The sequence below is a fragment of the Astyanax mexicanus genome, chromosome 7 (assembly GCF_023375975.1).
Source record: "Astyanax mexicanus isolate ESR-SI-001 chromosome 7, AstMex3_surface, whole genome shotgun sequence".
Taxonomy (NCBI): Eukaryota; Metazoa; Chordata; class Actinopteri; order Characiformes; family Acestrorhamphidae; genus Astyanax; species Astyanax mexicanus.
Genome location: NC_064414.1, coordinates 54,549,460 through 54,577,451, shown reverse-complemented (window position 1 = coordinate 54,577,451; position 27,992 = coordinate 54,549,460). Strand labels below are relative to the sequence as shown.

Here is a 27,992-nt window from a genome sequence, read left to right as displayed (position 1 = left end):
TCCAGAACACCTCAGAGCTCTAAAAAGCTTTTAGAACCATGGCAGAAATGCTATTTTAGTTTTAGAGCTATTTAGAGCCCTCAGAAGTTTAAGAACCTTAGTATAATGGATCTTTATGTTCTATAAATCTTGATTTTTATCTGTTAAAGGTTCTAGAACCATGACAGGCCGGGTTCCTGTAGTTCAAGATCTATTTAGATCTGTCAGAACTTCTGGAAGCTCAATAGAAAAGCGACCATATAAAATCAGTGTCTGTGTGATGGGGAGAGGGATGAGTGCAGCATCATTTGGAATTGAATCGGCTACCTCCCGATAACCGGGCCAATGCTTAGATGTCTGGATCTCTCTGTAACTTTGTAAATCTTTACTGTTATTCTAAAATAAAAAGAAAAGCTGTGGCTGGTGCTGTATATCTGTAATCCTTCCCCATGGGGACTGGAGAACTGGTGTGTAGTACAGATCGTGCCTACTGCTTCAGCAAATCTCCCAAACCAAACGCTCAGGCCTGTCGAGCAGCTAGAGCTGTGTGTGTGTGTGTGTGTGTATCCGAGTGTGTGTCTGTGTGTGCATCAGTGTGTGTGTGTTGGGGGCGGACACTCTGCTCAGCAAATTGGGGACATTTGCCAAGGAGAAATGCTGAGGGCATGGCATTGGATTTCTGACAGTCCGAAAGAGAGGGGGATGAAGAAGCACAGTAATTCTAGAACAGATATACGCAGGGGAGAGAGAGAGAAGAGGTTATTAATGGGCAATCAAAACGTCATCAAAGAGCTGAACTGGGACACCAGTGCACAGAAAGGGGACAGGACGGAGGAAGAGAAGACACAGTACCTTGGACATACGTCTCCGGGTGAGCTTCAGAGGAAAGAAAGAGGAAAAATAAAGAGAGAAGAGAAGAGAAAACAGAGAGAGAGCAGCAGTTTAAAACGACGGATTCAAGAGGTTAGGCTTATATATGACCAACACTAGCGTTCATACACACACACATATACACACACTCGCGCACACACACGGTGGAAATGGAGCAGAGACAACAGTGTTACTGAGAAGCTACCAGAGAGTATCGTTTTAAAATATAATAAAAAATAGCCCTATACATGTCCCTAATATACCCTAATATCATCATATTTGAGGGTATTTTCTTAACCCTCCTGTTCTGTTCTGGGTCAATCTGACCCGTTTTAAAGTTTAAAGATCTAGGAAAAATAGTTAAAAAAGTATTTTTTCAGTATGAAACTTCGGTAACACTTTCTTTGAATGTCATCTTTATTAGACACTATAACCACATTCATAACATATTATAATGCATTCATAAGGCATTATAAGCATGGCTATAAATGTTTATAAAAATGCATAACCCATTATAGCCATGTTTGGTAAACATTATGACCTGTGATCATAATACATTATAAGCTGTGTTTATAATATATATGTTAAAATAGTATATCTTTATCATTGATAATCTAGTCCTACAATGAAAGTCTGGCACTTTACTTAGAGCGCACAAAGACCTGTTATAATACATTATAATTGACTATAACTAATATTATATTAAAGACAAGAATAATTTATGAGTGCTTAAAAATATATTAATAGGATTACTGAGGGTGTGTTTATAAGTTGGAAGCTTTTTTAGTCATGATACAGTCTACAAGCTGGGACTGAGTTTCTTGGTATTGAGGTATAACATGTTATAAACACAGCTATTAATGCATTATAATCACAGTTCATGATGCATAATAAACATGGCTATAATGAATTATACATGTTTATAAATATGTATAGCCATGTTTATAATGCCTTTTGAATGCATTATAATGTGTTATGAGTATGTTTATAGAGTCTTATAGAGATGACATTCAAAGAAAGTGTTACCGAAACTTCTTATGCTGGCTTTAATTAGTGTAATCAACATATAATACGAAAATGGTTCATCTCACATATGTGCAACAACCACCCCCTGCAAAAAATAAATAAAACTATATTGCAATGTTATGTTTTAATGTTATGTAAAACTAGTGTTTTTTTTTAGATTGGTCTTTCAAAAGTAAAAAAGAATGATGATTTTTATGATAAAATTGTGAATTATGCTAATTGGAGCATTTCCCTTTAGAGGTAACGGACACTATCACACTAAATATTGATAGAATAATTAGTAATGGAGTTAATAATGAAATATTTACACAGGATTTTTTTGGTTTTAGACATCTTTTGGATAATTAAACATGCACTGGGTCAATATGACCCAGAAACACCATTGCTGTTCCTGACAAATTAACATAATAATGATTGTTGATATGATAATGCATGAAGATATGACAAAACATTGACATTTTTAAAATTAGTTTTAAGAATATACTACAAAATGAAAACTAAAACTAAAAAATGAATATTCAAGTTTTATTTAGTACAAGTCTTAGCGTTTCATACATTCAGCAGAAACAAACATAAATGTCTCTAAACTAGTTTAAGCTGCTTAAACGTTTTTCAGAACTTGGTTTTTATTCTCTCATTTTGCTAAACAAAAATCAACAACCATGCAATGATGACCTCCATATTCATCATAAAAGGGAACTATAATAAATGTGTTTATTTTTAATAATTGTATTTATTAAATATACTCATTGTGCCCACATTCAATCAGTATATCAAATATCAAATAAATACATTCTAAACACATTTTTTATATAAAATAAAGCAGCTTGCTAAACTAAACACGAACAATTGACCCAAGCTGAGCCTCTCCACTGTTTGTAGGTGAATCTGTTTCCATCAAAGTGAAGAATAAAGAGGAGCTAGTGATTAAACTGGAGCAACAGCTGGTCTTGCTCAGCATCTGCACAGAGGAGACCCGTCCGAATCATTAGGATGAAAAGGTCTAAAAACATGCTGCGCAAATGAATAAATCACCATCCAGCTGAACTGAGCTGAGAATCGATTCACACTCTTTACACTGCTTTTGCTGGAGTAACCTTCTCTACAGGCCAGAGAAGACCTTCTACTAGCAGTGCTGTGAGGATCTGATTGTATTCAGTAAGGGTGTACGATATGGATTACAATAAAAACATGATATAAAAAAAAGATTCTAAATTATTTTAAGCTGTTTAAAGGTTTTTCGTAACTTCGGTTCGGTTGCTCTCATTTTACACAGGATAAGAAGTAGTCTGGTGCGAGCGTTCACTGTGGTCCTCTACCTCACTCATTTGCTCTACCTCAATCTCACTCTCACACAGTGCCATGCTCTACCTCTTTCTACCTTGTTTAAGCTACCCCACACCACACACTGATTTGCGTGCCCTAACTTTAACTCTATGACGCACTTTCTACCCAACTCCACACACTATGCTGTACCCTCACCCTGCTTCACTCTACCTCCCTCTATCACACAGTAATGTGCTCTCTCGTTCAATCTACCCCACCACACTCTACCATTCGATACCCTCTCTTAACCCTCACTCTGATTTGCTCTACCTAACATTGCCACGTTCTACTGCGCTCTAGCACACTACCACTTTATACCTCGCCCACACACTACCATGCTCTAGCACACTCTACCTCACTAACTCCACACACTATGCTCTACCCTCACCCTGCTTCACTCTACCTCCCTCTATCACACAGTAATGTGCTCTCTCGTTCAATCTACCCCACCACACTCTACCATTGGATACCCTCTCTTAACCCTCACTCTGATTTGCTCTACCTAACATTGCCACGTTGTACTGCGCTCTAGCACACTACCACTTTATACCTCGCCCACACACTACCATGCTCTAGCACACTCTACCTCACTAACTCCACACACTATGCTCTACCCTCACCCTGCTTCACTCTACCTCCCTCTATCACACAGTAATGTGCTCTCTCGTTCAATCTACCCCACCACACTCTACCATTCGATACCCTCTCTTAACCCTCACTCTGATTTGCTCTACCTAACATTGCCACGTTCTACTGCGCTCTAGCACACTACCACTCTATACCTCGCCCACACACTACCATGCTCTAGCACACTCTACCTCACTAACTCCACACACTATGCTTTACCCTCACCCTGCTTCCCTATACCTCACTCTTACATCTCTATATTGTTCAGGGAAGACTTAACTCTACCTCTCTCTTACCATCACTTTGCTTCGCTCTATCTCGATTTATCACAAAGTACCATGCCACCACACACCTCCAGCCTCTACTTTAGCTCTACCTCACTCTACCTTCCCTCAACACTCACTCTGCTTCGCACTCCCTTATGCTATTTCACTCTAACTCTACCACACTATACTGTTCAGGGAAGACTTAACTCTACCTCTCACTTACCTTCTCTTTGCTGCGCTCTACCTCTACCTCACTTTATCACTAAGTACCAAGCTCAACCTCGCTAACTCTACTCCCCCACACACTGCCAAGCTATACTCTTACTCAACCCTCGCTCTGATTTGCTCTACCTAACTTCAACTCTATCAAGCACTACCTTGTTCTACTGCACTTTAGCACACTACCTCCTCTCTCTACCTCACTTACTCTAACTCCACCACTCACTACCATGCTCTACCTCACTCTGCTTTTCTCTACCTCCCTGTACCTCACACTTAACATCTCTCTGCTTCGCTCTAGCTCGCTCTATCACACAGTACCCATGCTCTACTTTCCGCTACCTTGTTCAATCTACCCCACCACACTATACCCTCACTCAACCCTCACTCTGATTTGCTCTACCCAACACTAACTCGTTCTACTGCAATCTAGCATACTACCACTCTCTACCTTGTTCATTCTGCCTCCACCACACACTACCACACTCTACCTCAGTCTACAGTGCTCTACCACACTGTAACGCTCTCTACCCTTGCTCACTAACTCCACACACAATGCTCAACCCTCAATCTGCTTCCTTCTACCTTCTTGTACCTCACTTTTGCCATCTCACTGCTTCAAAATACCTTGCATACTCTACCACACACCATGCTCTACTCTCACTCTGCTTCCCTCTACCTCACTAACCATCCCACACCATGCTCTACCCTCACTCTGCTTCCCTCTACCTCACTAACCATCCCACACCATGCTCTACCCTCACTCTGCTTCCCTCTACCTTACTAACCATCCCACACCATGCTCTACCCTCACTCTGCTTCCCTCTACCTCACTAACCATCCCACACCATGCTCTACCCTCACTCTGCTTCCCTCTACCTCACTAACCATCCCACACCATGCTCTACCCTCACTCTGCTTCCCTCTACCTCACTAACCACTACACACCATGCTCTACCCTCACTCTGCTTCCCTCTACCTCACTAACCATCACACACCATGCTCTACCCTCACTCTGCTTCCCTCTATCTCACTAATCATCACACACCATGCTCTACCCTCACTCTGCTTCCCTCTACCTCACTAATCATCACACACCATGCTCTACCCTCACTCTGCTTCCCTCTACCTCACTAACCACTACACACCATGCTCTACTCTCACTCTGCTTCCCTCTACCTCACTAATCATCACACACCATGCTCTACCCTCACTCTGCTTCCCTCTACCTCACTAATCATCACACACCATGCTCTACCCTCACTCTGCTTCCCTCTACCTCACTAACCATCCCACACCATGCTCTACTCTCACTCTGCTTCCCTCTACCTCACTAATCATCACACACCATGCTCTACCCTCACTCTGCTTCCCTCTACCTCACTAACCACTAAACACCATGCTCTACCCTCACTCTGCTTCCCTCTACCTCACTAACCACTAAACACCATGCTCTACCCTCACTCTGCTTCCCTCTACCTCACTAACCACTAAACACCATGCTCTACTCTCACTCTGCTTCCCTCTACCTCACTAACCATCCCACACCATGCTCTACCCTCACTCTGCTTCCCTCTACCTCACTAACCATCCCACACCATGCTCTACCCTCACTCTGCTTCCCTCTACCTCACTAACCATCACACACCATGCTCTACCCTCACTCTGCTTCCCTCTACCTCACTAACCATCACACACCATGCTCTACCCTCACTCTGCTTCCCTCTACCTCACTAACCATCCCACACCATGCTCTACCCTCACTCTGCTTCTTTTGACCTCCCTGTACCTCAATCTAACCATCAAACACTACCTCACTCTACAGTGTTTTTAAGCCCTCAAGCACTACCATTGCTCTATGACGCTTACTCTACCTCACAACCACACTTGCTCTACCTCAATCTAACGCCACCACACACTACCACACTCTACGCCTCTCTACCCTAGCTCTACCTCACTCTACTTTTACTCAACACTTGTTCTGCTTTGTTCTCCCCTCTCCTCTACCTCACTCTAACTCTACCATGCTCTTTTGTCCAGGGAAGACTTTATACTAGTGCGGTAAGGTGTTGGATGATCATCACTTCACCTCAATTATTCCTCAAATCCCCAACACATCCGATTCAAAACTATTGGACAGAGCATTACTATTCCAGAGAACATAGTTCCACTGCTTCAGAGCTCAATGCTGGGGGATTTATACCCCTCTATAGCCCAGACCTTGCATTAGTCATAGTGCCCTATTCTATTCTATAGAAAAAGCAGATTTCTGTGTATAGAAGCTTCTGGGTAAATGTTTGTATCAGCACTGGATGCAAGTTAAATTAGCTGGATGCAGTACGCAGCATTCATTAGCAGGGATGTCCACAACTATTTGGACATGCAGTGTGTTCAGCAGGGAAGGCAGGTGCATGGCGGGGTATGGAGGATTATAGCAGGGGTGTGAACGGTGCGTGACGCTGTGATTGACGTGCTCTCCGTGAGCGCTGCTAATTACGCCGCATGCTGGTGGTCTATAGCTGAGGGTCCGATAGAGGGGGTCTTTGTTTGCTGCCATTTCACATATAATCACATCGGGACAGCTGTGTACGGGGATCGCTGCGTATGGGAAGAATAACAGATGTCCCCGAGTGAGTGTGTGTCTCTGTGTGTGTGTGTGTGGTGGATTATATATGGCTAAATGTCAGATGCACAGCACGTCTATACAGTACAGTGTCCTCTACTGGGCTAAATGAATTCTGACAGGACGTCGGGGGGGGGGGGGGGGGCGTCTCGCACCCACTGTCATAATATTAGCCCGGCAAAGTCAAATCAAATCTGTGGGAAAAATAGAACCCCCCCCGAAACCCGCCCCCCTCCAGTTCCTCACACAATGCAGTGCTGTGACAAGCCTTCATTATTCAGGTGAGTTATAAAACACACACACACACACTCCACACAACAGGAGGAGTGTGTGTATGTGTGTGTGTGGCCGCCTTTGTACCAGTGATGTGAAGGAAGAGTGTGAGAGTGTGTGTGTGCATATTGTGGCAGTGTGCAGCGTGGGTGTGTACAGAGGCAGTTTGTTTGTGTAACAGTAGGAGTGTGTGTGTGTGTGTGTGTGAGAGAGAGAAGGAGTAAAAGAAGTAAGGAAGTCAGAAAGAAAGACCAAGTGAAAGATTGCCGATGAAGGACATGCAGCAGAAATGAAAAAGGGAAGAAAAACGAGAAAATTCTGATGAAAGAGAGAGAAAGAATAAAAAATAAAATAAAGAAAATCAAGAAATCCAAAAAATTGGAGAAAAAAACAAAACAAAACAAGATTATTAATTAAGAGAATTGGAGAGACAGAGAAATAAAGGTGAGAAAGGAAATAAAGAGGGATGAGGAAACGAGTGATGAACAAAGAAGGAGAGAAAAGAAAGTAAAGCAGAGAATGTAAACGAATGATTAAGAGATAAGAAAAACTAGAAGAGAGTAAGACACAGTGTAAAGTAAATGAAGAAGAAAAGAGAAAAAAAGAACAGAGAGGAGAACAAAAGATTAATAAAAAAGGAGAGAAAGAAGGAAATAAGACAGAAATGGAAAAGAAAGAAGCTAACAAGAGAGAGACAAAATAAAGGAAAAAAGAAACGATTGAAAATAAAGAAAAAAGATTAAAAGACAAACAGAGATGATGGAAAAGAGAGAGAGAAGAGAGATTAAATGAAAAAAGGAAACTGTGTGTAAAAACATGGTTTTAGTCTTATCTGTCTCCTGATACACTCAGTCTATCAGAACCTGTTCTAATGGTCCGGTTCCAGCAGAATCTGTCCTGTCGGTCTGGATCCAGCAGAACCATCACTCTAATGACGGCACAAGTGGCAAATCTGGCTTAACAGCCTCCAGCCAACCACGACAGCTAAACAAGGGGCATCACACACACACACACGTTGTTCTGACCCGTGTGCTGGTATTGCCCCAGTGAGATCTGTATCAGTGCGGCTGATTCATTAATTAATGATGGAGGAAATTATAGCTGTTTAATAGCTTCTGACTGCTGGGCTGTCTCGTCCCGAGATCTATAATTTAGATGCAATTTGAAGACAGCGAAGATTCAGACTGTCAGAAATCATGTGTTAGAGTGTGTGTGTGTGTGAGAAACAGAGAGAGTGAGTGTGTGTGTGTGTGTGTGTGTGTGTGTAGAATCCTAAGCTTTTGGGTGTCAGCTTTCTGCCATATCCCTTCAGCTTAATGGTGACCTGCATGTACGTGTGAACGTACACGCCAGAACACGTCAAATCTGCCAATGCGAGTATGTTAGACAGTCTGTGTGTGTGTGTGTGTGTGTGTGTGCGTGAGAGAGATTGTGTGTGTGTGTGAGAGACAGAGTGTGTATTTCTGACAACGTGTTGTTTTGCATGGTGATAAATCTGGATCAGTCTGTCTGTACTTTCAACAGATTCAAAACCAGGCTGCCAAAGCATGTGCATATGTTGTGTCTGCATTGATATATCTATATATATATAGTATATATAGTATATTGATGTAAATATAACACTGAGCTGTGAAGCTGTGGAACTGTGTTCTCTGGAATTACAGATCTATATACAATAGTAAGTCTAGGATGAGTTGTAGAGCTGTAGAAGACATGGATGGTGATAATCTAAAAAAAAAAACACTCTGATTACACTAATGCTCATCTCGAAGCAGAATGCAATCAAATCCTCACAACAATGTCCCTCTACCAGAACCTAGTGGAAAGTCTTCTCTGGACAGCAGAGACAGTTACACTATCAAAATCAGCATAAACTCTTTAATACAGAAGAAAATATCAAAGATGAGCAGGTGATCCATTACATTATACTATGCATCTTTTCATCCATCCATCAACGTCTACATTCCTGTCTATTCACCCGTCCGTCTATCTATTTCTGTCTGTCTTTCTGTACGTCTATCCATCTATACATCCATTGAACCGTCTGACCATCCATCTACATGCCTGTATATCTGTCCATACGTCCATTTGTAAGACTGTCTATCTGTCTGTCTGTGTATGCGTCTTTCTGTTCAACCATCCATCCATCAGTCTCTGCACCTGTTCATCTATCGATCTGTGTCTATTTGTTTTTCTATATGTCTATCTTTTTGTATATCTATCCATCTATACATCCATTCAACCGTCTGGTCATCTATTTATATGCCTGTACATCCATCCATTAAATTGTAAGACTTTCGGTCTACCTATCTGTCTGTTTGTCTGTCCATCTTTATATATGTATTTATTTAAAAGTCTGTCTGTCTGTTTATTATCTGTTCACCCATCAATCATTTAGTCTGTTCACCTGTCCGTCCATCTATCTATATATGCGTGTATCTGTCTTTCTATATACCTTTATGCCTTTCTGGTTATCTATCCAGATGTTCTACCAATCAATCGTGGCCAGCATTCTCTTCTACGCTGTGGTGTGCTGGGGAGGCAACATGAAGAGGAGAGATGCATCACGGCTGGACAAGCTGGTCAGGAGGGCCGGGGCAGTGGTTGGAATGGAGCTGGACTCTCTGGTTACAATAGCTGAGAGAAGGACTTTGGATAAACTGCTTTCTATCATGAACAATGATAGTCACCCACTTCACACCACCATCATGAAGCAGAGGAGTGTGTTCAGTGGCAGACTGCTGTCACAGAGCTGCACAACAGACAGACTCAGAAAATCCTTCATCCCCAGAGCCATCAGACTCTTTAACTCCTCCCATCGGGGACGGGATGCTGCTGACGACTGAGTTTAATCCAGGCACACCACTTGGACATTATTCAACAACTTAATTATTTATATTAACACTTCCCCAACCTCGCTTACATTAAAGTATACCTTACTCATGATTGGGTATTCACATTTTCACATTCTCTTTTTAGAACTGTCTTGTAACGTATGCATACTTATATTATATTATATTTCTATGTCACATCAGTCACTTTCGTAATCGATGTCATTGCACTTTACTCTGTTAATTATTTAATTATTTATGACCATTAGCAACATCTACTGCACTGCTCCGTTTACAGATATATCTTTACCTTGTATAGTTAGGTTTTTTTTTTATAGCCTTATATATTTTCTATTCTTCTGTGTTTTGATTTGTCTGAGTATGTTTCTTATTGTATTGTGTTGTTGCTGCTGGATGCCTAAATTTCCTTCGGGATAAATCTATCTATCTATCTATCTATCTATCTATCTATCTATCTATCTATCTATCTATCTATCTATCTATCTATCTATCTATCTATCTATCTATCTATCTATCTATCTATCCACCTATGCATCCATTAAACTGTCTGTTCATCTTTCTATATCCCTGTAAATCCGTCTGTCTGTCTGTCTGTATGTGTTTATTCATCCATTTATACATCCATTATATACTGTCTGATCAATAGGCAGGTACATAGACAGATAGATAGACAGACAGACATACAGACAGAGAGAGTTAGAAAGACAGATACTTTATCGCCTGCTGTTACTGAGGTGAGTAAAAGTACCATATTTTAAGGCGAGACGTATTAAAAGGCGCACAATAAATGAACTTCTTTTTTCTGGTCTATTTTCATACATAAAGCATACTACATTATAGCTCACTATAATAAGGCACATTTTAAGCGACAATAGTAAGGAACAAGGGTGCCGGCATTTCTACTTTCTAATTCTGCAGAAATCTGTTTATTTGAGTGAGTAAAGTACTTCCATTTATTTAGAGTAAGCTTAGATTTTCAATATTTTCAACAGTGCTGTTAGCAGCAGTGCTAGCTGTGGTTAGCAGAGCTTAGCGCTAGTAAATGCTGCCCGATAGCGCTACACTGAGGAGGTCTGAGTGTTCCGGTAAGCCAGGGTGCTATCAGCTAGCAGTTCCTCCCATGTAGCTTGTTTTAACACAGAGAACACGCAGACCAGAGTCCGATATACTCAACTCTGAATGGTGAAAGAGCTAATGCTGCATCTAACGCTAATGCTAATACTGCTCCAGCCTTGCTGCTGGAGAAACTTTACCGAAGCTCACCATTATAACTCTTTTATAACTTTTTACTCCTTTTTAATATCTGACTGGTAAAATTTATGCACTGTTCTGGGTTTGGGGAAATTAAAGTATTTTAAGTGCACCGTATAGTCCGAAAAATAAAGTGTACTGAATGCTACTATGTCGTACCAGTTCAGAAAGCAATGTGTGTGTGCACAAGTGTGTGTGCGAGAGTTTGTGAGTGTATCTGAGGTGAAAAGATGAATGTAACATTACAAATGACAAAATTTCTGTCAAACTAACAAGCGACCTCTGAGCAGCTTCAGTATCAGTGAGAGAGCTCAGATCCACAGGAAGTGATTGGACGCAGTGCAGGACAGACTAACCCTCTATTAGTGTCTGAACCCAACACACCACGGCCCGCTGCAACCAAACAAACACCAGCGCTTCCAGTCCCGCGAGACAGCAGCGCGCCCACTGCTTCTGCTGCTCATTACTGAGGCTGAGTCTGACGTCGGGCTGGAATTAGACTGAGAGCCTCTGGCCAAACAGCTAACCTCACTCCTCACTCCGCCGCTGATAACAACCTGCTGCTGCTGCCGCTCGTCCCGTCCAGTCATTTCATTTCCGTCCCTCTAATTTGTTTACTACATTCGCCTCGTTCAGAGTCACGGCTTTCTATAATATAAAACAAAATATCTGCAGATTAATCCAGAAAACACATTTTGTACCCGCGCAGAATTCATATAATACATGAAAAGCTAATAATATTAACATCCACAATACATTTCTATAAACTCCAAATCAGATAAAGTTGGGAAAGTATGGAAAATGCTAATTAAATAATACAATTTCAGGGTTTCTTACATTTCCTTTCGGACTTTTATTTGATTGCAACTGTATGAACCCAAGATATTTAATGTTCCATGTTTTATCTGCTCAAATTCATTTCATTTGTTAATATTCATCCATTCCTGCATTTCAGACTAGCTACACATTGCAAAAAAGTTGGGAAAGTAAAGCATTTAGCCCATTACACTTTAGATAGATAGATAGATAGATAGATAGATACTTTATTGATCCCCCGGGGGGAAATTCTTGGCATCCAGCAGCAGGTTACACAATACACAAAGTTAAAAAAGATAAAATATAAAATATAAAGATACATATAAATACAATCAAATAAGAAATAGAATATACAGTGTAAATGTACAGTCTTCGTGTGTGTGTGTGTGTAATGGAGATGTAGAATGGAGGTAGTGCAGTTGAACACAATAGACAGTGAACACCAGTTGATGTGCATAATGTGAGAATAACTGATGTCAGCCAAACAGAAAGTGCAAATACAGTTATATAATAATTTAAATTAAATTAAGCAGTGCAAAAGATACGTAAACAGTAGATGCTATAATGCTGCAATTCGTTCTCGCATCATTTAAAAAGTGAGGAAGTGTCACAGATGTTATTTTGTCCTCTATTATCAGCCTGTAGCCTGCTGCTAACCATAACTAGCACTGCTGGAGTAGCATTAGCCGCTAACCGCGCTAAGCGCTAGCTCTTTCACTGTTCAGAGGTGAGTTTATCGGGGTGTATTTTGCGTCTTTACTTAAAACAAGCAACGTGGGACGAACCGCTAGCTAATATCACCCTGGCTTACTTAAATCTAAGCGTACTGTAAATAACCAGAAACCCTTTTCTCACATAACACAATTTCAGGGTTTCTTACATTTCCTTTCGGACTTTTATATGATTTACAACTGTATGAACCCAAAATATTTCATGTTCCATGTTTTATCTGCTCAAATTAATTTAATTTGTTAATATTCATCCATTCCTGCATTTCAGACTAGCTACACATTCCAAAAAAGTTGGGACAGTAAAGCATTTAGCCCATTACACTTTATAATGCTGCAATTCCTTCATACGTCCTCTTTTGTCTTCCTGCAAACACATCTTAAGGTGTACAATAGGGCAGTTCAGTGTGGTTCCACAGCCATGACTGTGCAATGTTTGCAGCACTGATGTGGTTTAACATTGTCTTGTTGAAAAATGCATGATCTATAATGCTCTAATGTATCTAAATGTACTTTAGTACTGTATTTTTTACACTATAAGGTGAACCTAAAATCCTTTAATTTTCCCAAAAATCATCAGTGCGCCTTATAATCTGGTGCTCCTTATGTATAAACTCTACCAGTCAGGTATTAAGGAGCAGTAAAGCCACTACGCTGAAGTACAGTGTTATACAGGTGTTTCAGTTTAGTTTTCCAGCACTATTAGCATTAGCCACTATGCGGTGCTAATTGTTAGCTCTTTCGCTGTTCAGAGGTGAGTATTATCAGCCTGTACCCTGCTGCTAACCATGGCTAGCTATGCTGGAGCAGCATTAACATTAGCCGCTAACCGCACTAAGCGCTAGTCCTTTCACTGTTCATAGGTGATTATATTAGACTGTAGTCTGTGTGTTTACTGTGTTAAAACAAATATCCAGCGCTCGCTTGACTTTAATTTTTTTTTTTTTTTTTTTTTTATGAATTACAGTTTTGATGACTTAACTTAGCTTAGATTTATGGGTCTCGCCACCCAGCAGCTAGACCTTCTGAATTAGAAAGGAAATATGGCGACACCCTTGTTCTTTACTAGTGTGGCGCTTAAAATGTGCCTTATAATTCGGTGCACCTTATGTATAAAAAATAGACCAAAAAAATAGAGCAGAAAATTGACATATATTAATAAAACCAATAAAGTTGAGCAGATTAAACATAAAACAATTTGCATCAGGACTGCAAACTTTTAGTTTACCTTTACATCGTACTGTGAAAATGGTTAATAAACATATTGTATACGAGAGTTTATGTGAGTTTATTACACAGGATTGTGTAATGCTGTTTAAAAAAAAATAAAATAAAAAAGGCAAAATACCTCCACTGTAAGCCTACATCCAAAAAGAGCAGACATCCGCATGTGTATTAATGTTAGAGTGAGTGTGTGAGTGTGACAGTGTGTGTGTATGAGTGTGTGTGTGTGTGTGTAGTGTGTGAGGTAGAGAGAGAGAGAAAGTGCAATAAAGGATGATGATGCAAGTGTGTGGCAGTGTGGGGGAGACGTGACAGTGGACAAACTGTGAAGGGGCTAATGAGTGTGTGGGTGTGAGAGGACAGGGAAGGTCACACACACACACACACACACACACACACTGCTCCTTACATCAGCTTGACACAGATGATGTATTAGGTACCATAATTCTTACTTTCTCCCTCTCTCCCTCGTTTTCGTTTTCTCTCTCTCTCTCTCTTACATTCTCCCTCTCTCTCTTTTCCCTCACTTATTCTTTGTCTCTCTCTCTCTCTCTCTCTCCTGCACCCCCCTCCTCCACTCCTCAGGTACAGAGACAGAGTGGGGGTGTAACCTTGCCTGAAAGTCACTTTACTAATCTCTAATCCGGACTCCAGCCAAAAGTTTAGAGCAAAACAGGCAGAATAAGAAGCAGAACCCTGCGATTTACCCAGTTCAGGTTCTAGATACAAGACATTCAGGTAATTAACTCTTGATGAGTTCAGCACAGCTGTTAACTGAAAGCCTGAATTCCAGGTGACTCTACTTCATAAAGCTGACTGAGAAAATCCAGCAGAGATGTTCAAATCTGATCATCTAAAGAAGAGAAGCTACTTTATGAAGAATGTAAAATATAAAACAACATATTCTGGTTTGTTTAACACATTTTTGATTACTATGATGCTTTCCTCTGCTGACTACTTTTATGGAGATGCGGATTTCATTTTCCAGCAGGAATTGGCACACTGCCCACGGTGCCAAAAGTAACACTTGATCTTACATAATATTCTAATTTTCTGATACACTAATTTTTGGGTTTTTATCATCAATAAAATAAATAAATATAATTTATTTATCAACAATAAAATAAATAAATATAATATATGAGTTTCACATTTTGAACTAAATTGCTGAAATAAAGTAACTTTTCAATGATATTCTAATTTTCTATGTTTCTACAAATGATTGCAAGCGTCTTTGGGTTTTAGAAAAGTGCTATTTAAAAGTATTATTATTATTATTATTATTATTATTATTATTATTATTATTATTGTTATTATATATATATATATATATATTAGATGTACATAGTATTATGTTAATGCAAATGTATTTTTGTAATAATATTTCCTGTAAGTACTATACATATGCAAATTTCTAAATTGTGCATTCATCATGAAATGACAATATAAAACAACTATAACTAGTTTCTTATAGTGTATACATACAATACGCTAATACGCCAAAGTAATGGTTACATTTAGGCTGGGATTTGTCCTATAGGCACCTGCCTGGCTAACAATTCCCAGAGCTGCAGACTGATTGGACGCCCCATAAGCCCTGCAGAGATCTGGGCTACATGTTAACAGAGCTTACACACTAGCAACAGCAACATGCTAACATCATGCTAACATCACCCTGATAACAGGGTCCTGCTGAGCGACAGGACAGCTATATGAGCTGCTATACTGAGATCTGCGCTGTCTGCAAACAGAGCTGACATGCTAACAACATGCTAACACAACACACACTAACAACACAGTAAGAAAAGGCTAACGGCTAAAGCCGGTCTGCTAACTGATAGTGTGGTTCTTGTGCTGTGTGTGAACAGAGCCAGAATGCTAACAACTTAGCAACTAACATGTTAACCACATGACAACAGTGTGGCAACAGAATGCTAATGAAATGCTAATAGCTCTGGGCAATCTGGGCTGTGTGCACACAGAGCCAATGTATGTGTAAACAGTATGTATTAGTGTCCCATATGTATTATATGTACATGCCAGAGACATATGTAATATAATATGTCTGATATGTTCTGAATATATGCAAAAATGACCAGTATATGTAAATAATCATACAGTACAGTAAGAGTTAAGGGCCTTGATCAGTGAACATTGAACCCATAACCCTGGAAACTGATGATTAAACCACTGAGTCACCACTATATATGTAACTACTCATAATATATACATATACTCCATTTTTGTTGATTTTACTTCATAATTTTAACAGATAAAATGTCTCTTACACTGTGACAAAATATCTTATCAATGTAAAAAGAGTTTATTTCAGGCCTTTTTTTTTAAGTATTTATATTGACCTAAAATAAACTCTTTTTATATTGACCTCCATTAAAAAAGTTGAAGGTTTTTTGTTTTCTCCTGTAAAGTTGCTTTTTTTATACTTGTTTTTTTATTTGACAGCGATAATATATATTGTAAAATATACATATTATAACTTGTATAACAGCACTATTCAATACAAGGCACAATTCTGGTGGATCACAATGTATGCATTTTTAATAATAGTTTTTTTATCATATATATAAAATATATTTTTTTATTTTTGCTGCTCAATACAAATAAATATTTTAGTATTTCTTAAAAAAAAAAAAGATTTTTCCTTGACTTATCTACCAGACAGAGACCAAATTTACTGAGTATTAGGGAAGGACTGAATATTCAGCAACAGAAAAAAGATTCAGCTGTTTTTCTATACATTAATTACACTACTGTTAATGACCGGTGTGACATATGAGTGTTTTTATGAGCATACAGTATTTCATACCATATGTGATGAGTTTGTGTGATCAGAGTGGTGTGTTTTGTGTGTGTGTGTGTTTTGTGTGTGTGTGTGTGTGAGGTATTGGGTGTTTGGTAGAGTGAACAGAGGAGGCTCTCGGGCCGGACCACTGATCTCCTTCAGCTGAGAAAGCTCTGGGCCTGAGCAGATGCCAGCTTTGACAGTCTGCAAAGGTCAGTGCTTTCAGTTTGAGAGGCTACAGTGAAGAGCCAGCGTCCAGATAGCCCTCTACTCCTCCACGGGCAGATGGAGAGATGGAGAGGAGGGGAAGAAAGGAGCAGAGGGTGATGAAAAGAATGGGGTCAAAAATTCATCGCACTGCGTTCTAAAGCCCATTGACTCCTAAGCTAACGACTCTTTGATCTGTGCTCTGAAGTAGAAGAGTGTGTGAGAGTGTGTGAAGGTGTGTGTGTGTGTGTTTTTGAAAGAATTTGGCGATGGAAGCATTACTGAAAATGTGAGCGAGAGGAAGTGTTGGATTACAATGCCATTCAGAAGGAAGATAAAGGTTACCAGTCCTTTTAGACCATACGATTTTTAAAACATTAACTTATCAAATATAAAACTATAAAATTAAATACAGTAGGCCTTAAGCTATTATTATATAATTTGATTAAAAAAAACCCCACAATCTTCTATAATAAAATGTACCGTATTTTTCGGACTATAAGGTGCACCGTATTATAAGACGCACTATCAAAGAACGCCTATTTTCTGCTATTTTTCCATACATAGGGCGCATCGCATTATAAGGCGCGTTAAGTGACACTAGAAAGGGTGCCTATATCAAAGTGAACAGGGGTGGCGCCATGTTTCCCTTCCCCCACCGGGGTGGTCGCTTGCCGGTGGAGCGTCTCAGTATACAAATCTAGCTCTTTCAAAGTCAAACGAGTGCTGGATATTAATCTACACAGATTCCTCTCCTGAAAACTGTTTATTTGGGTGAGTAACGTGCTTCAGTTTATTTACAGTAAGCTTAGATTTCCAGATGTCCACTAAGGCTTGCTGCACCAGCGTTAGCATAGCTATCCGCTAGCACGCTAGCTAGTCACCTAAACTAGTAAAGTTAACCCAAACTTAAAGGACAGCGTTACACTGAGTAATCCTGCGTGTTCTGGTAAGACAGTGAGATATTAGCTAGCGATTCGTCCCCCGTAGCTTGTTTTAACACGGTAAACAAGCAGATTACAGGCTGATAAAACTCACCTCTGAGAGAGTTAGCGCTTAGCATCTAGCTATTGCTAGCCAGGCAAAGCAGCACAGACTTACAGGCCGATAACTCACCTCTGAACGGTGAACGCTTAGCGATTAGCATCTAACTCTAATAATACTGCTCCAGCAGTATTAAAAGTGCTAAATTTAGAAAATACTGATCTCTGAATAGTGAAAAAGCTAGCTAGCTAAGCGGTTAGCATCTAGCTAATGCTATTGCTGCTCCAGCCTCGGAGCGGCACGGCTCTGCACGGAGTGTGTGTTTACTGCTCCTTACACCTGACGGGTAAAATTTAGATAATACTGATCTCTGAACAGTGAATAAGCTAGCTAATGCTATTTGCTGCTCCAGCCTCGGAGCTGCACGGCTCTGGACTCTGTATAGCACTGAAACTCTCTATAACGCTGCACGGAGTGTGTGTTTACTGCTCCTTACAACCTGACGAGTAAAATCCATACAAAAGGTGCACCGTATTATAAGACGCACTGTCAATTTTTGTGAAAATTAAACGTTTTTAAGTGCGCCTTATAGTCCGAAAAATACGGTATGTCAAATCTTAAGAGCTCTAATTGTTTAGGGCTAAATCACAGAACTACATCTAAGTTTTAGCTTAAAATAGCTTTTCTCCATCAATAAATGGAAAAACGTAGGTTTATAGAGCAAATTCAAAACTTATCCAGGCCTGGAAATTGCTGTTTTAAAAATTCCATGACTTTTCCAGGTTTTTCATGACTGTTTGAACCTTGCTGACAACAGAAAATGTATAGGATGCTATTGGACACTATCAACAATCCTGAAGCATCTATCACACAATCTGCGGGAGCTTTGTAAAATAATGGAGCTACATGGGATGGATTATCACAAGAGGATCATTAGGAACCTCTACAACTCAATGCACACATGCATTACACAATATATATAAGATTTCTGTATGTGTAGCTCAATACATATTACCCATATCAGTCTAAATGTATAATAATTTCTTGTTACTGGTAAATTTTGCCTTCATTTAGAACTGCATGGCACTCAAATGCTTCCTTCTATGTAAGCAACAATGCATATTTAAAATGCAAATCTCGAAGTGTGTGTGTGTGTGTGTGTGTGTGTGTGTGGTTTCTTACCGACAGTGCAGTGTTCTCCGGTCCAGCCCTGATGACATTCACACTTGCCGTCCTTGCAGGTTCCGTGTTCAGTGCAGCGGGGATGACAGGCTTTCACATCACACACTGACCCCGTCCAGCCCTCCTCACAGCGACAGCTACCGCCCATACACACGCCGTGAGACCCGCAGTCTACCGCACACACCTCTGCTCACACACACACACACACGTATAAGCAAAGAGAGATAATTAGGTCAGTATTTTAGACATTCAGGCAAATATATAGTATATACAAAAAAATTTAACATAGAATAAACATTGTTGTTTTATTCTATAAACTACGGATAACATTTATTCCAAATAATGCAAAGAAAAAAAGTTCATATTTAAAGTTTTAAGAGTTCAGAAATCAATATTTGGTGGAAAACTGGTTTATAATCAGTTTTCATGCATCTTGGCATCATGTTCTCCTCCACCAGTCTTACACACTGCTTTTGGATAACTTTATGCTGCTTTACTCCTGGTGTAAAAATTCAAGCAGTTCAGTTTGGTGGTTTGATGGTTTGTGATCATCCATCTTCCTCTTGATTATATTCCAGAGGTTTACAATTTGGTAAAATCAAAGAAACTCATCATTTTTGGTGGTTTCTTGTTTTTTTTCCCCCAGAGCTGTGTATATATATATATATATACACACACATGCAGTAACAAGCAGTACATCATATATGCAATGCATATTTACATATATAAGCAATAACTATAGTAACTATATGTAATAATAAAGCAAGAACACTAGATATAGACTCCTGATATATACTGGTGTGCTGTGGTCACAGACACAAGGCCGTATTTGTTCATTATAAATGTGTTATTCTGTACAGACCTGTTCCCTGTCATTTTAAACTCAATTCTTATTTAATGAATGGCTGCTGGTTGTTGCTAGGTTACAGACGAATACGGTGGTCTAATACATTCACTCAGAGTGCTGTTATTGGAGGATATTGATATTGGAACTCTTAGCCAATCACACACTAAAATACTAATATAACCTACGAATTCTACATGTATATTTTTAGGGTAAAAAACACTACCAGTCAAAAGATTTAGAAAAACCCTATTTCTTTCACAGTTCATTTTTGGCATTTAAGCTCTTCAGGCTCTAGAAATGGTACAAAATTCAGTGTACAATTTTTTTGCAGTAAACTGACAGGACCTGCACAGAAAACAAATGAACTAAAAACTAAAGTAATTTTAGAAAAACAATAGTACATTGTAAAAGTATGGAAAAAAACAAAGTTAAAAAAAAAAAAGGGGGCGATTTTTACCAAAAACATTCATTGGTAGCACTGGAAATAAACTGGGCTAATAAAACTGCAGCATTTACACTCTTTCACACTCTTTAACTAGAAAAAGACACAGAAACACAGAGAACTCTGTAACTATTAAAAGTAGAAGTTCTTTCTTTTCTTTAGAGAAATTACAGATACAGAAGCCAGAGAGTGGTGAGTAATGTTTCCTACACCTTTAAACTCAGACTCTTAGAAACTGGAGAAAAAAAAACTGCTACAGGAAGACGTCTGGCTGACCCACATGGAAACAGCAGCTTTATCCTTGGACTATTAAACTGTAAGGGTGTTCTAAAACTTTTGACCGGTAGTGTATATGCATTATATATGCAAACATCTATATGTACTAGTGTATTGTATGTATTACATGCATTATATATGTGAGTACATATGTAGAAATGCTTACTATACATTATTTTATTATTATTTTTATTATATATATATATATATATATATATACCTTCTGTAAATTCTTACATGAATGTAACTGTATATTTAGAATCGTACTGTATATAGTACTTTAATCATACTTTAGTTTAGTTGTTTTCAGTTAAAATATAATAAAATGCAACAAAACATGAAGCCTCTCTGTCATAATTCCTAACTAAAACGCACAATTCCAAATATACAGGACATCATATACACTATAACACACAAAACCAAAAGGATGTCTGTTCTGTGTCTATAACACATGATCACAAAGTACACACACACACTCCCACACACACTCACACACACACACCACACGAGAGGCAAAGGTTACATTCCTCAAAACCATCATCTGCTCAAAAAGAGAGAGAACATGAGAGAACATGAGAGAGAGAGAGAGAGAGAGAGAGAGAGAGAGGCAAAACGGCTGGACTCCTGCTGTGAGTACAGGTCGAGTTATAATAGACTGGGGTTTTTCTGTCTGGATAAACTCTTCACACACCCCAAAACACTGACAGCTCTGACCCCAGAGTGTGTGTGTGTGGTGTGTGTGGAGGGAGGTGGTCCGGCTGGCTGGTTGAGGTGTATATGAGTGTGTGTGTGTGTGTGTGTGTGTGTGTGTGTTTGATCAGAGTGCGTGGACGGATATGTGAAGTGACGGGCTGAACTTTCTGAGCAGTGTGTGCAGACGGACCTCCCACAGGTTCGGAGAAACAAGACAGAAAACAAATCAAACCCGGGATCTATCGGACCGTACCGGACCCTGGAGCTCCAATACTCACACCATCACATCACCACCCGCTTCAGGTGGCCACTAGAAACTAGCTACTTACACCTAATGATTACCTATAAGCTATGGACTACTAATTATATGGTCAATGTGAGGAAGCACATGGCAAGGGTTCCTAATAAGTGAAAATACAAGATGTTAGGTGTTTCTAATAAAGTGGCCTATAAGAGGAGATCATAAGACATTAGGTGTTTCTAATAAAGTGACCTATAAATGTAATTACAAGATGTTAGGTGTTTCTAATAAAGTGGCCTATAAATGTAATTACAAGATGTTAGGTGTTTCTAATAAAGTGGCCTATAAGGGGGGATCATAAGACATTAGATATTTCTAATAAAGTGATATTTATACATGGAATTACAAGATGTAAGGTGTTTCTAATAAAGTGGCCAGTGAGTGCAAGTAGAAAACATAAGGTGTTTCTAATAAACTGGCCTATAAATGGAATTATAAAACATTAGGTGTTTCCAATAAAGTGGCCAGTAAGTGTAATTACAAGATGTAAGGAAAGCGAGTGCAAGTACACAAAGTTAGGTGTTTCTAATAAAGTGGCCAGTAAGTGGACGTACGAGTCAGTAGGTGTTTCTAATAAAGTGGACTATAAGTGGAATTATAAAACATTAGGTGTTTCCAATAAAGTGGCCAGCGAAAGCAAGTACACAAAGTTAAGGGTTTCTAATAAACTAGCCAGTGAGTGTAATTACAAGATGTATGGTGTTTCTTTTAAAGTGGCCAGTTAATGCAAGTACACAAAGTTAAGTGTTTCTAATAAAGTGGCCAGTAAGTGGACGTACGAGTCAGTAGGTGTTTCTAATAATGTGAACTATAAGTGGAATTATAAAATATTAGGTATTCCTAATAAAGTGACCAGTTACAAGTACACAAAGTTAGGCGTTTCTGATAAACTGGCCAGTGAGTGTAATTACAAGAAGTCTGATGTTTCTAATAAAGTAGACTATAAGTGGAATTATAAGACATTAGGTGTTTCTAATAAAGTGGCCTATAATTGGAATTATACAACATTAAGTGTTTCTAATAAAGTGGCTATAAATGGTTTTATAAGACATTATGTATTTCTAATAAAGTGACATACATAGAATTACGAGATATAAGGTGTTTCTAATAAAGTGACCAGTTCCTGCAAGTACACAACGTTAAGTGTTTCTAATAAAGTAGCCTATAGGTAATCAAAAAGTAGGTGATCTAAAATAAGCTAATTATAACTTCAGAAACAAACAAAAAAAAAAAACATATCATGGCAAAAGCTTTAAAAAAAAAAAACAAGCAAATAATATAAGATTTCATTAAGAAGAAATAAAATAATTCAGAATAAAAGGATAAGTGGACAGGCAAAAATGTAAAGCACTAAATGGTAAAAGGCCAAAAGTAAAACAAGGAAAAACACTAAATAAAATGATGAAATAAATAAAATAAATAAAAACAATATGTAAAAACCTATAGAGGTTCATTTACATTGCTCTGGTGGCTGAATGCAATTAAATCCTCACAGCAATGCAAGTCCAAAATCTATTAGAAAGTATTTTCTGGACATTTACTCCAAAAAAAAAAAAAAAAAGCAGGATAAACAATTTTTTCATTAATTAATTTCAGAAGAAACAACGAATGTCTATTTAGTGTATGTGATTTATGATTGATTTGGGGACATAAACACACATTGACTTTTTGTTTAGCTGTACACAGCAAATATATGTCTCTCTCTCTCTCTCTCTCTCTCTCCTTGAAGGAACCTACTGTATAAACACTCATTTACAGAGAGTGATGGTGACGGGCTGGTAGTTCAGAGCGCAGTGTGTGTACACACTTTATACTGACTCACCCATAAACATCACTCTTCAGCTGCTGCTTCATTTATTACAGACAGTAAAGACAGAACACACTCTCAGACTCCAGTGTCTGTATTTCAGTACAATAACTGGTACTGAGACTCCTGCTCAGTCACCGTTTCTTCTGAAATTCAGAGAATTAAAAGAGTTTATCCTGCTTTTTTTGGAGTAACTGTCTCTCCCAAGTAATGGAGTAACTCATCCCACCCAAAGATACTGGAGGAACTTCCAGAGATCATTCCAGAGAACAGGAGCTGCTCTACAGCTCAGTACTGGAGCTTTATGCCCCTCTAATCCACAGCTGGTAACAGACAGCATGGTGTCAATAGGTTAGTTTTGGTTTGTATTTATCAGAGAGTCCTATTTTATTGGCAATTAACAAATTCATATTTGTCAGGCATCAGGTGTTACTAGCTTTAAAAGGCAGCTAAAAACCTTCCCGTTTAGCTTAGCTTTCTACTAGCTTCTGCCCTGCTTATATTTAAAGTATTTATTAATTTTTTATTAACAGTTGTATTTGTTTTATATTACTTTTACATTTTGCTGTTTTACGTAATTTTATTGTGAAGCACTTTAAGCTGCATTTTTATGTATGAAAGGTGCTATATAAATAAAATTATTATTACAGGGACTAGACAAGCTGTGTGTAAGTTTTGCACGTCTGTGTCAGCAACTGCAGCGGTGAGTTCAATAAATAATGCCTGCTTGTGTATCCATCCATCCCTCCCTCCCTCTCCTTTTTCAGTCTGTTTGTCTCTGTGTCGGTTTGCGTGTCTTTCTGCCATTGTCTATCTGTGCTTGTCTGTTCATCTATAGTTATTCATCTCTGTTTTACCTCTTTCTTTTACTGTTGCATCCATTTATTCTGTATCTCTCCTCTCTCTCTCCACATCTCTCTCTTTTTCTGTTTTCTTCTCCAATTATTAATTTCACCGTCCTTTCTGTTCCTCATTTTTTTTATTTTTCTCTGTATTCTTCATTTATTTCTTTATATATATCTCTCTCCATCTGTTTCTTATCTACCTCATTACCTGTCACTCTCTCTCTCTCTCTCTCTCTCTCTCTCTCTCTCTCTATCCATCTCTAAAAGTCAGCTGGTGATGCAGCAGCTTTATTATGTACTAATTAATACAGAATCAGAAAGACCAGAGAGAGTTAAACAGAGACGGAATGAAGAAAGAGGGAACAATAAGATGGAGGGAAAGAGAGAGAGAGAAAGAGCGGTATAGTGGAGAGGGAGAGAGAGAGAGAGAGAGAGAGAGAGCGAGAGCGCTGTAGGAGGGCTCTGGGGTGAAATAGAGTTTTCATTAGACTGTGTTAGTAGCTGAGAGAATGATGTCCCATAACTAACAGGCAGCCATGGGTGAGCCTTAAACCAGCGGGAGCCCAATACTGCTCTTATCACTGCTATTACACACACACACACACACACACACACACACACACACACACACACACACACACACACACACACACACTTATATTTGAGCAAAATGTCTGCAATAAAAGAAAATCATGCACTAACTGGCCACTGTAATAACGTTACTAGTAATAACTTTACACTGCATCTACGTTAGATGTTTCAAATAAAGTGGCCAATGAGTGGAAAACAAGTTTTTAGCTGTTTCTAATAAAGTGTCCAGTGTGTGGTAGGTTAAAGATATCATTCCATAGTTTTTTTCATTCGTTTTAAAATGTCTAGTTGTGTCTAGTATGAATAAATCCCCTGTGAGCTAGTTTTTGCAAAAAAAATTTAAAAAAGTGCGCCGGTGATCCAATATAACACTGCGTTAGTCTGCACTGCGTTAGGCAGCGAGACAAACATCAGGCAGAAATGTTTTAAAATAGACATTTTTACGCTAATAACAGTCTTTGCAATGTCGTGTTACTTTACAACATGTGTAATAATGCTCTGCTAAGTGCAGTTCAGCCACTGACCTAGTCTTAGAGTCTCTGTAAAACACCAAATCCATCGGAGATCCTATTTAAATCCTATAGTTCCACACAGAGGTGGGTAGTCCAGGTCCAGAAATTAAAAATCCACCCCGAGGTTTTGTTGGCTGAGTCGCTAATAGTGGGTAGTGGGTTTCTAATAAAAATATTAATTAGTGGATAAAAGTTTTAAGCTGTTTCTAATAAAGTGGCCAGAGAGAAGAACTAAAGTAAGTGACCAGTGAGTAGAAGTACATTATTTAGTGGACTTGAGTAAATGTATGATACGTTACCGACGGAACAGTCCGGTCCGGTCCAGTTGGCGTCGCAGGTACAGGTGGCGCTCTCGGTCTGGAAGGTGCCGTGGCCCGAGCACTGGTCTGGACACATGGTCTTCAGCACCTCACAGTTAGAGCCCGCCCAGCCCGGGTTACAGTGGCACTCTCCATGGATACACACTCCGTGAGACGCACAGGACGGGTCCAGACAGTCCACTGCAGAGGTGTGTGTGAGCGGATGAGAGAGAGAGAGAGAGAGGAAAAACATATATAAACAAAAAAATGGTGCTAAATCCAACACTTTTAAGAGAGATAGAAACTAGTGCAGATATACAAAACGCATGACAAAAGTCATATTTAATGTAAATGAATAGTAAAGTGATTATCAGATTATGAAGGAACACATAAGGAATCATGTAGTAACTTAAAAACAGTGTTAAACAAACCAAAATAAATAAATACTCTGTGAAGAAGCATTTAGGTGCTCTTATCTTAGGCTGGTATCTCTGATGAACTTATCCTGTACAACAGAGGAAACTCTCGCTCTTCCTTTCCTGGGGCAGTCCTGATGAGTGCCAGTTTCATCATTATAACATTTTTACGGTCTTTTGCAGTGACTGCACTTGAGGATACTTTCAAAGTCCTTGAAATGTTTAGGATTGACTGACCTTTATTTATTAGTCATTTTTTTCTTAATTTAGTTGAGTAGTTGTTGCTTCTCATAATCTGGATTCGAACATTACTCAAATATTCACTATTCACTGTATACCTGTAACTCTACCTCTTCACTACTTTACTTTAACTGATGCTCTCAAACACTTTATTAAGAGACAAGAAATTCAAGTAATTAACTCTTGATGAGTTCAGCACAGCTGTTAACTGAAAGCCTGAATTCCAGGTGACTCTACCTCATAAAACTGACTGAGAAAATCCAGCAGAGATGTGCAAAACTGATCATCTAAGCAAGAGAAGCTACTCTGAAGAATTTAAAATATTAAACATATTCTGGTGTGTTTTAATTGTTTGTGTCCAATCTTTTGACTGGTACTAATACTGTATATAAAGTGTGTGTAGTAAACTTTAATACAGGGTCTGATTATTTACTGACCCAGTCCTGTCAGACTGCACCTTCACATGGAGAGAGTTTAAACCATACAGACAGATCTCTCTCTCCGTCTCTCAGTTTCAGTCCTGAGGGTGGACTGTCCCAGTTCTACCCAGCTCCCTCTCTCTGTGAATAGTAGATGTGCATTTGTCTGTCCTGCTGACCCCAATTCACATTCATACATTTCCATATAAATGTACAGTAGAGTAAAACCTTGATAAATCAAGTTAAATATCATAGAGTTAATAATGCTTATTTACACATTCAGTTCATTTAGTTTGACCATTTAAACTCTTACACATTTCAGATCATTTGATTTACTGTGGAAACTAATAAACTGTATAATTCTGTGTAAAAACTGTATAAAACAGTGGTTACTAAATAATTTTTTAGTGAAAACTGAATTCCATAGTAGACACTAAAAAATATATAATATTGATTAAATTCATTCTGTAGTAGATACTGAATATTTTATAGTAGATGAATAATCCATAGTGGATACTAAATATGTAATAGTAGGAACTGAATAATAATTCATAGTGGATACTAAATAATTTATAGTAGGAACGGAATAATAATTCATAGTGGATACTAAATAATTTATAGTAGGAACTGAATAATAATTCATAGTGGATACTAAATAATTTATAGTAGGAACTGAATAATAATTCATAGTGGATACTAAATAATTTATTGTAGGAACTGAATAATAATTCATAGTGGATACTAAATAATTTATAGTAGGAACTGAATAATAATTCATAGTGGATACTAAATAATTTATAGTAGGAACTGAATAATAATTCATAGTGGATACTAAATCATCTATAGTAGGAACTGAATAATAATTCATAGTGGATACTAAATAATTTATTGTAGGAACTGAATAATAATTCATAGTGGATACTAAATAATTTATTGTAGGAACTGAATAAAAATTCATAGTGGATAATCCATATTTTATAGTAGGAACTGAATAATAATTCATAGTGGATACTAAATATTTTATAGCAGGAACTGAATAATAATTCAT

General features: G+C 38.5%; 1 protein-coding gene across 12 annotated transcripts in view; it reads right to left on the bottom strand.

The window, feature by feature from the left end:
* The window catches only part of tenm3 (teneurin transmembrane protein 3), a 1,272,390-nt gene that overhangs the window by 121,651 nt on the left and 1,122,747 nt on the right, over positions 1-27,992 (bottom strand). For 9 of the 12 annotated variants that reach the window (XM_049481363.1, XM_049481365.1, XM_049481366.1 and 6 more), the window contains 3 exons: positions 25,870-26,070; positions 19,257-19,442; positions 832-855 (listed from right to left, as the gene is read on the bottom strand). In XM_049481363.1, coding sequence (XP_049337320.1) covers positions 832-855; positions 19,257-19,442; positions 25,870-26,070 — 411 coding nt within the window. The remainder of the gene's footprint in view (positions 1-831; positions 856-19,256; positions 19,443-25,869; positions 26,071-27,992) is intronic. The other 3 variants (XM_049481368.1, XM_049481369.1, XM_049481371.1) reach the window with 1 other exon arrangement.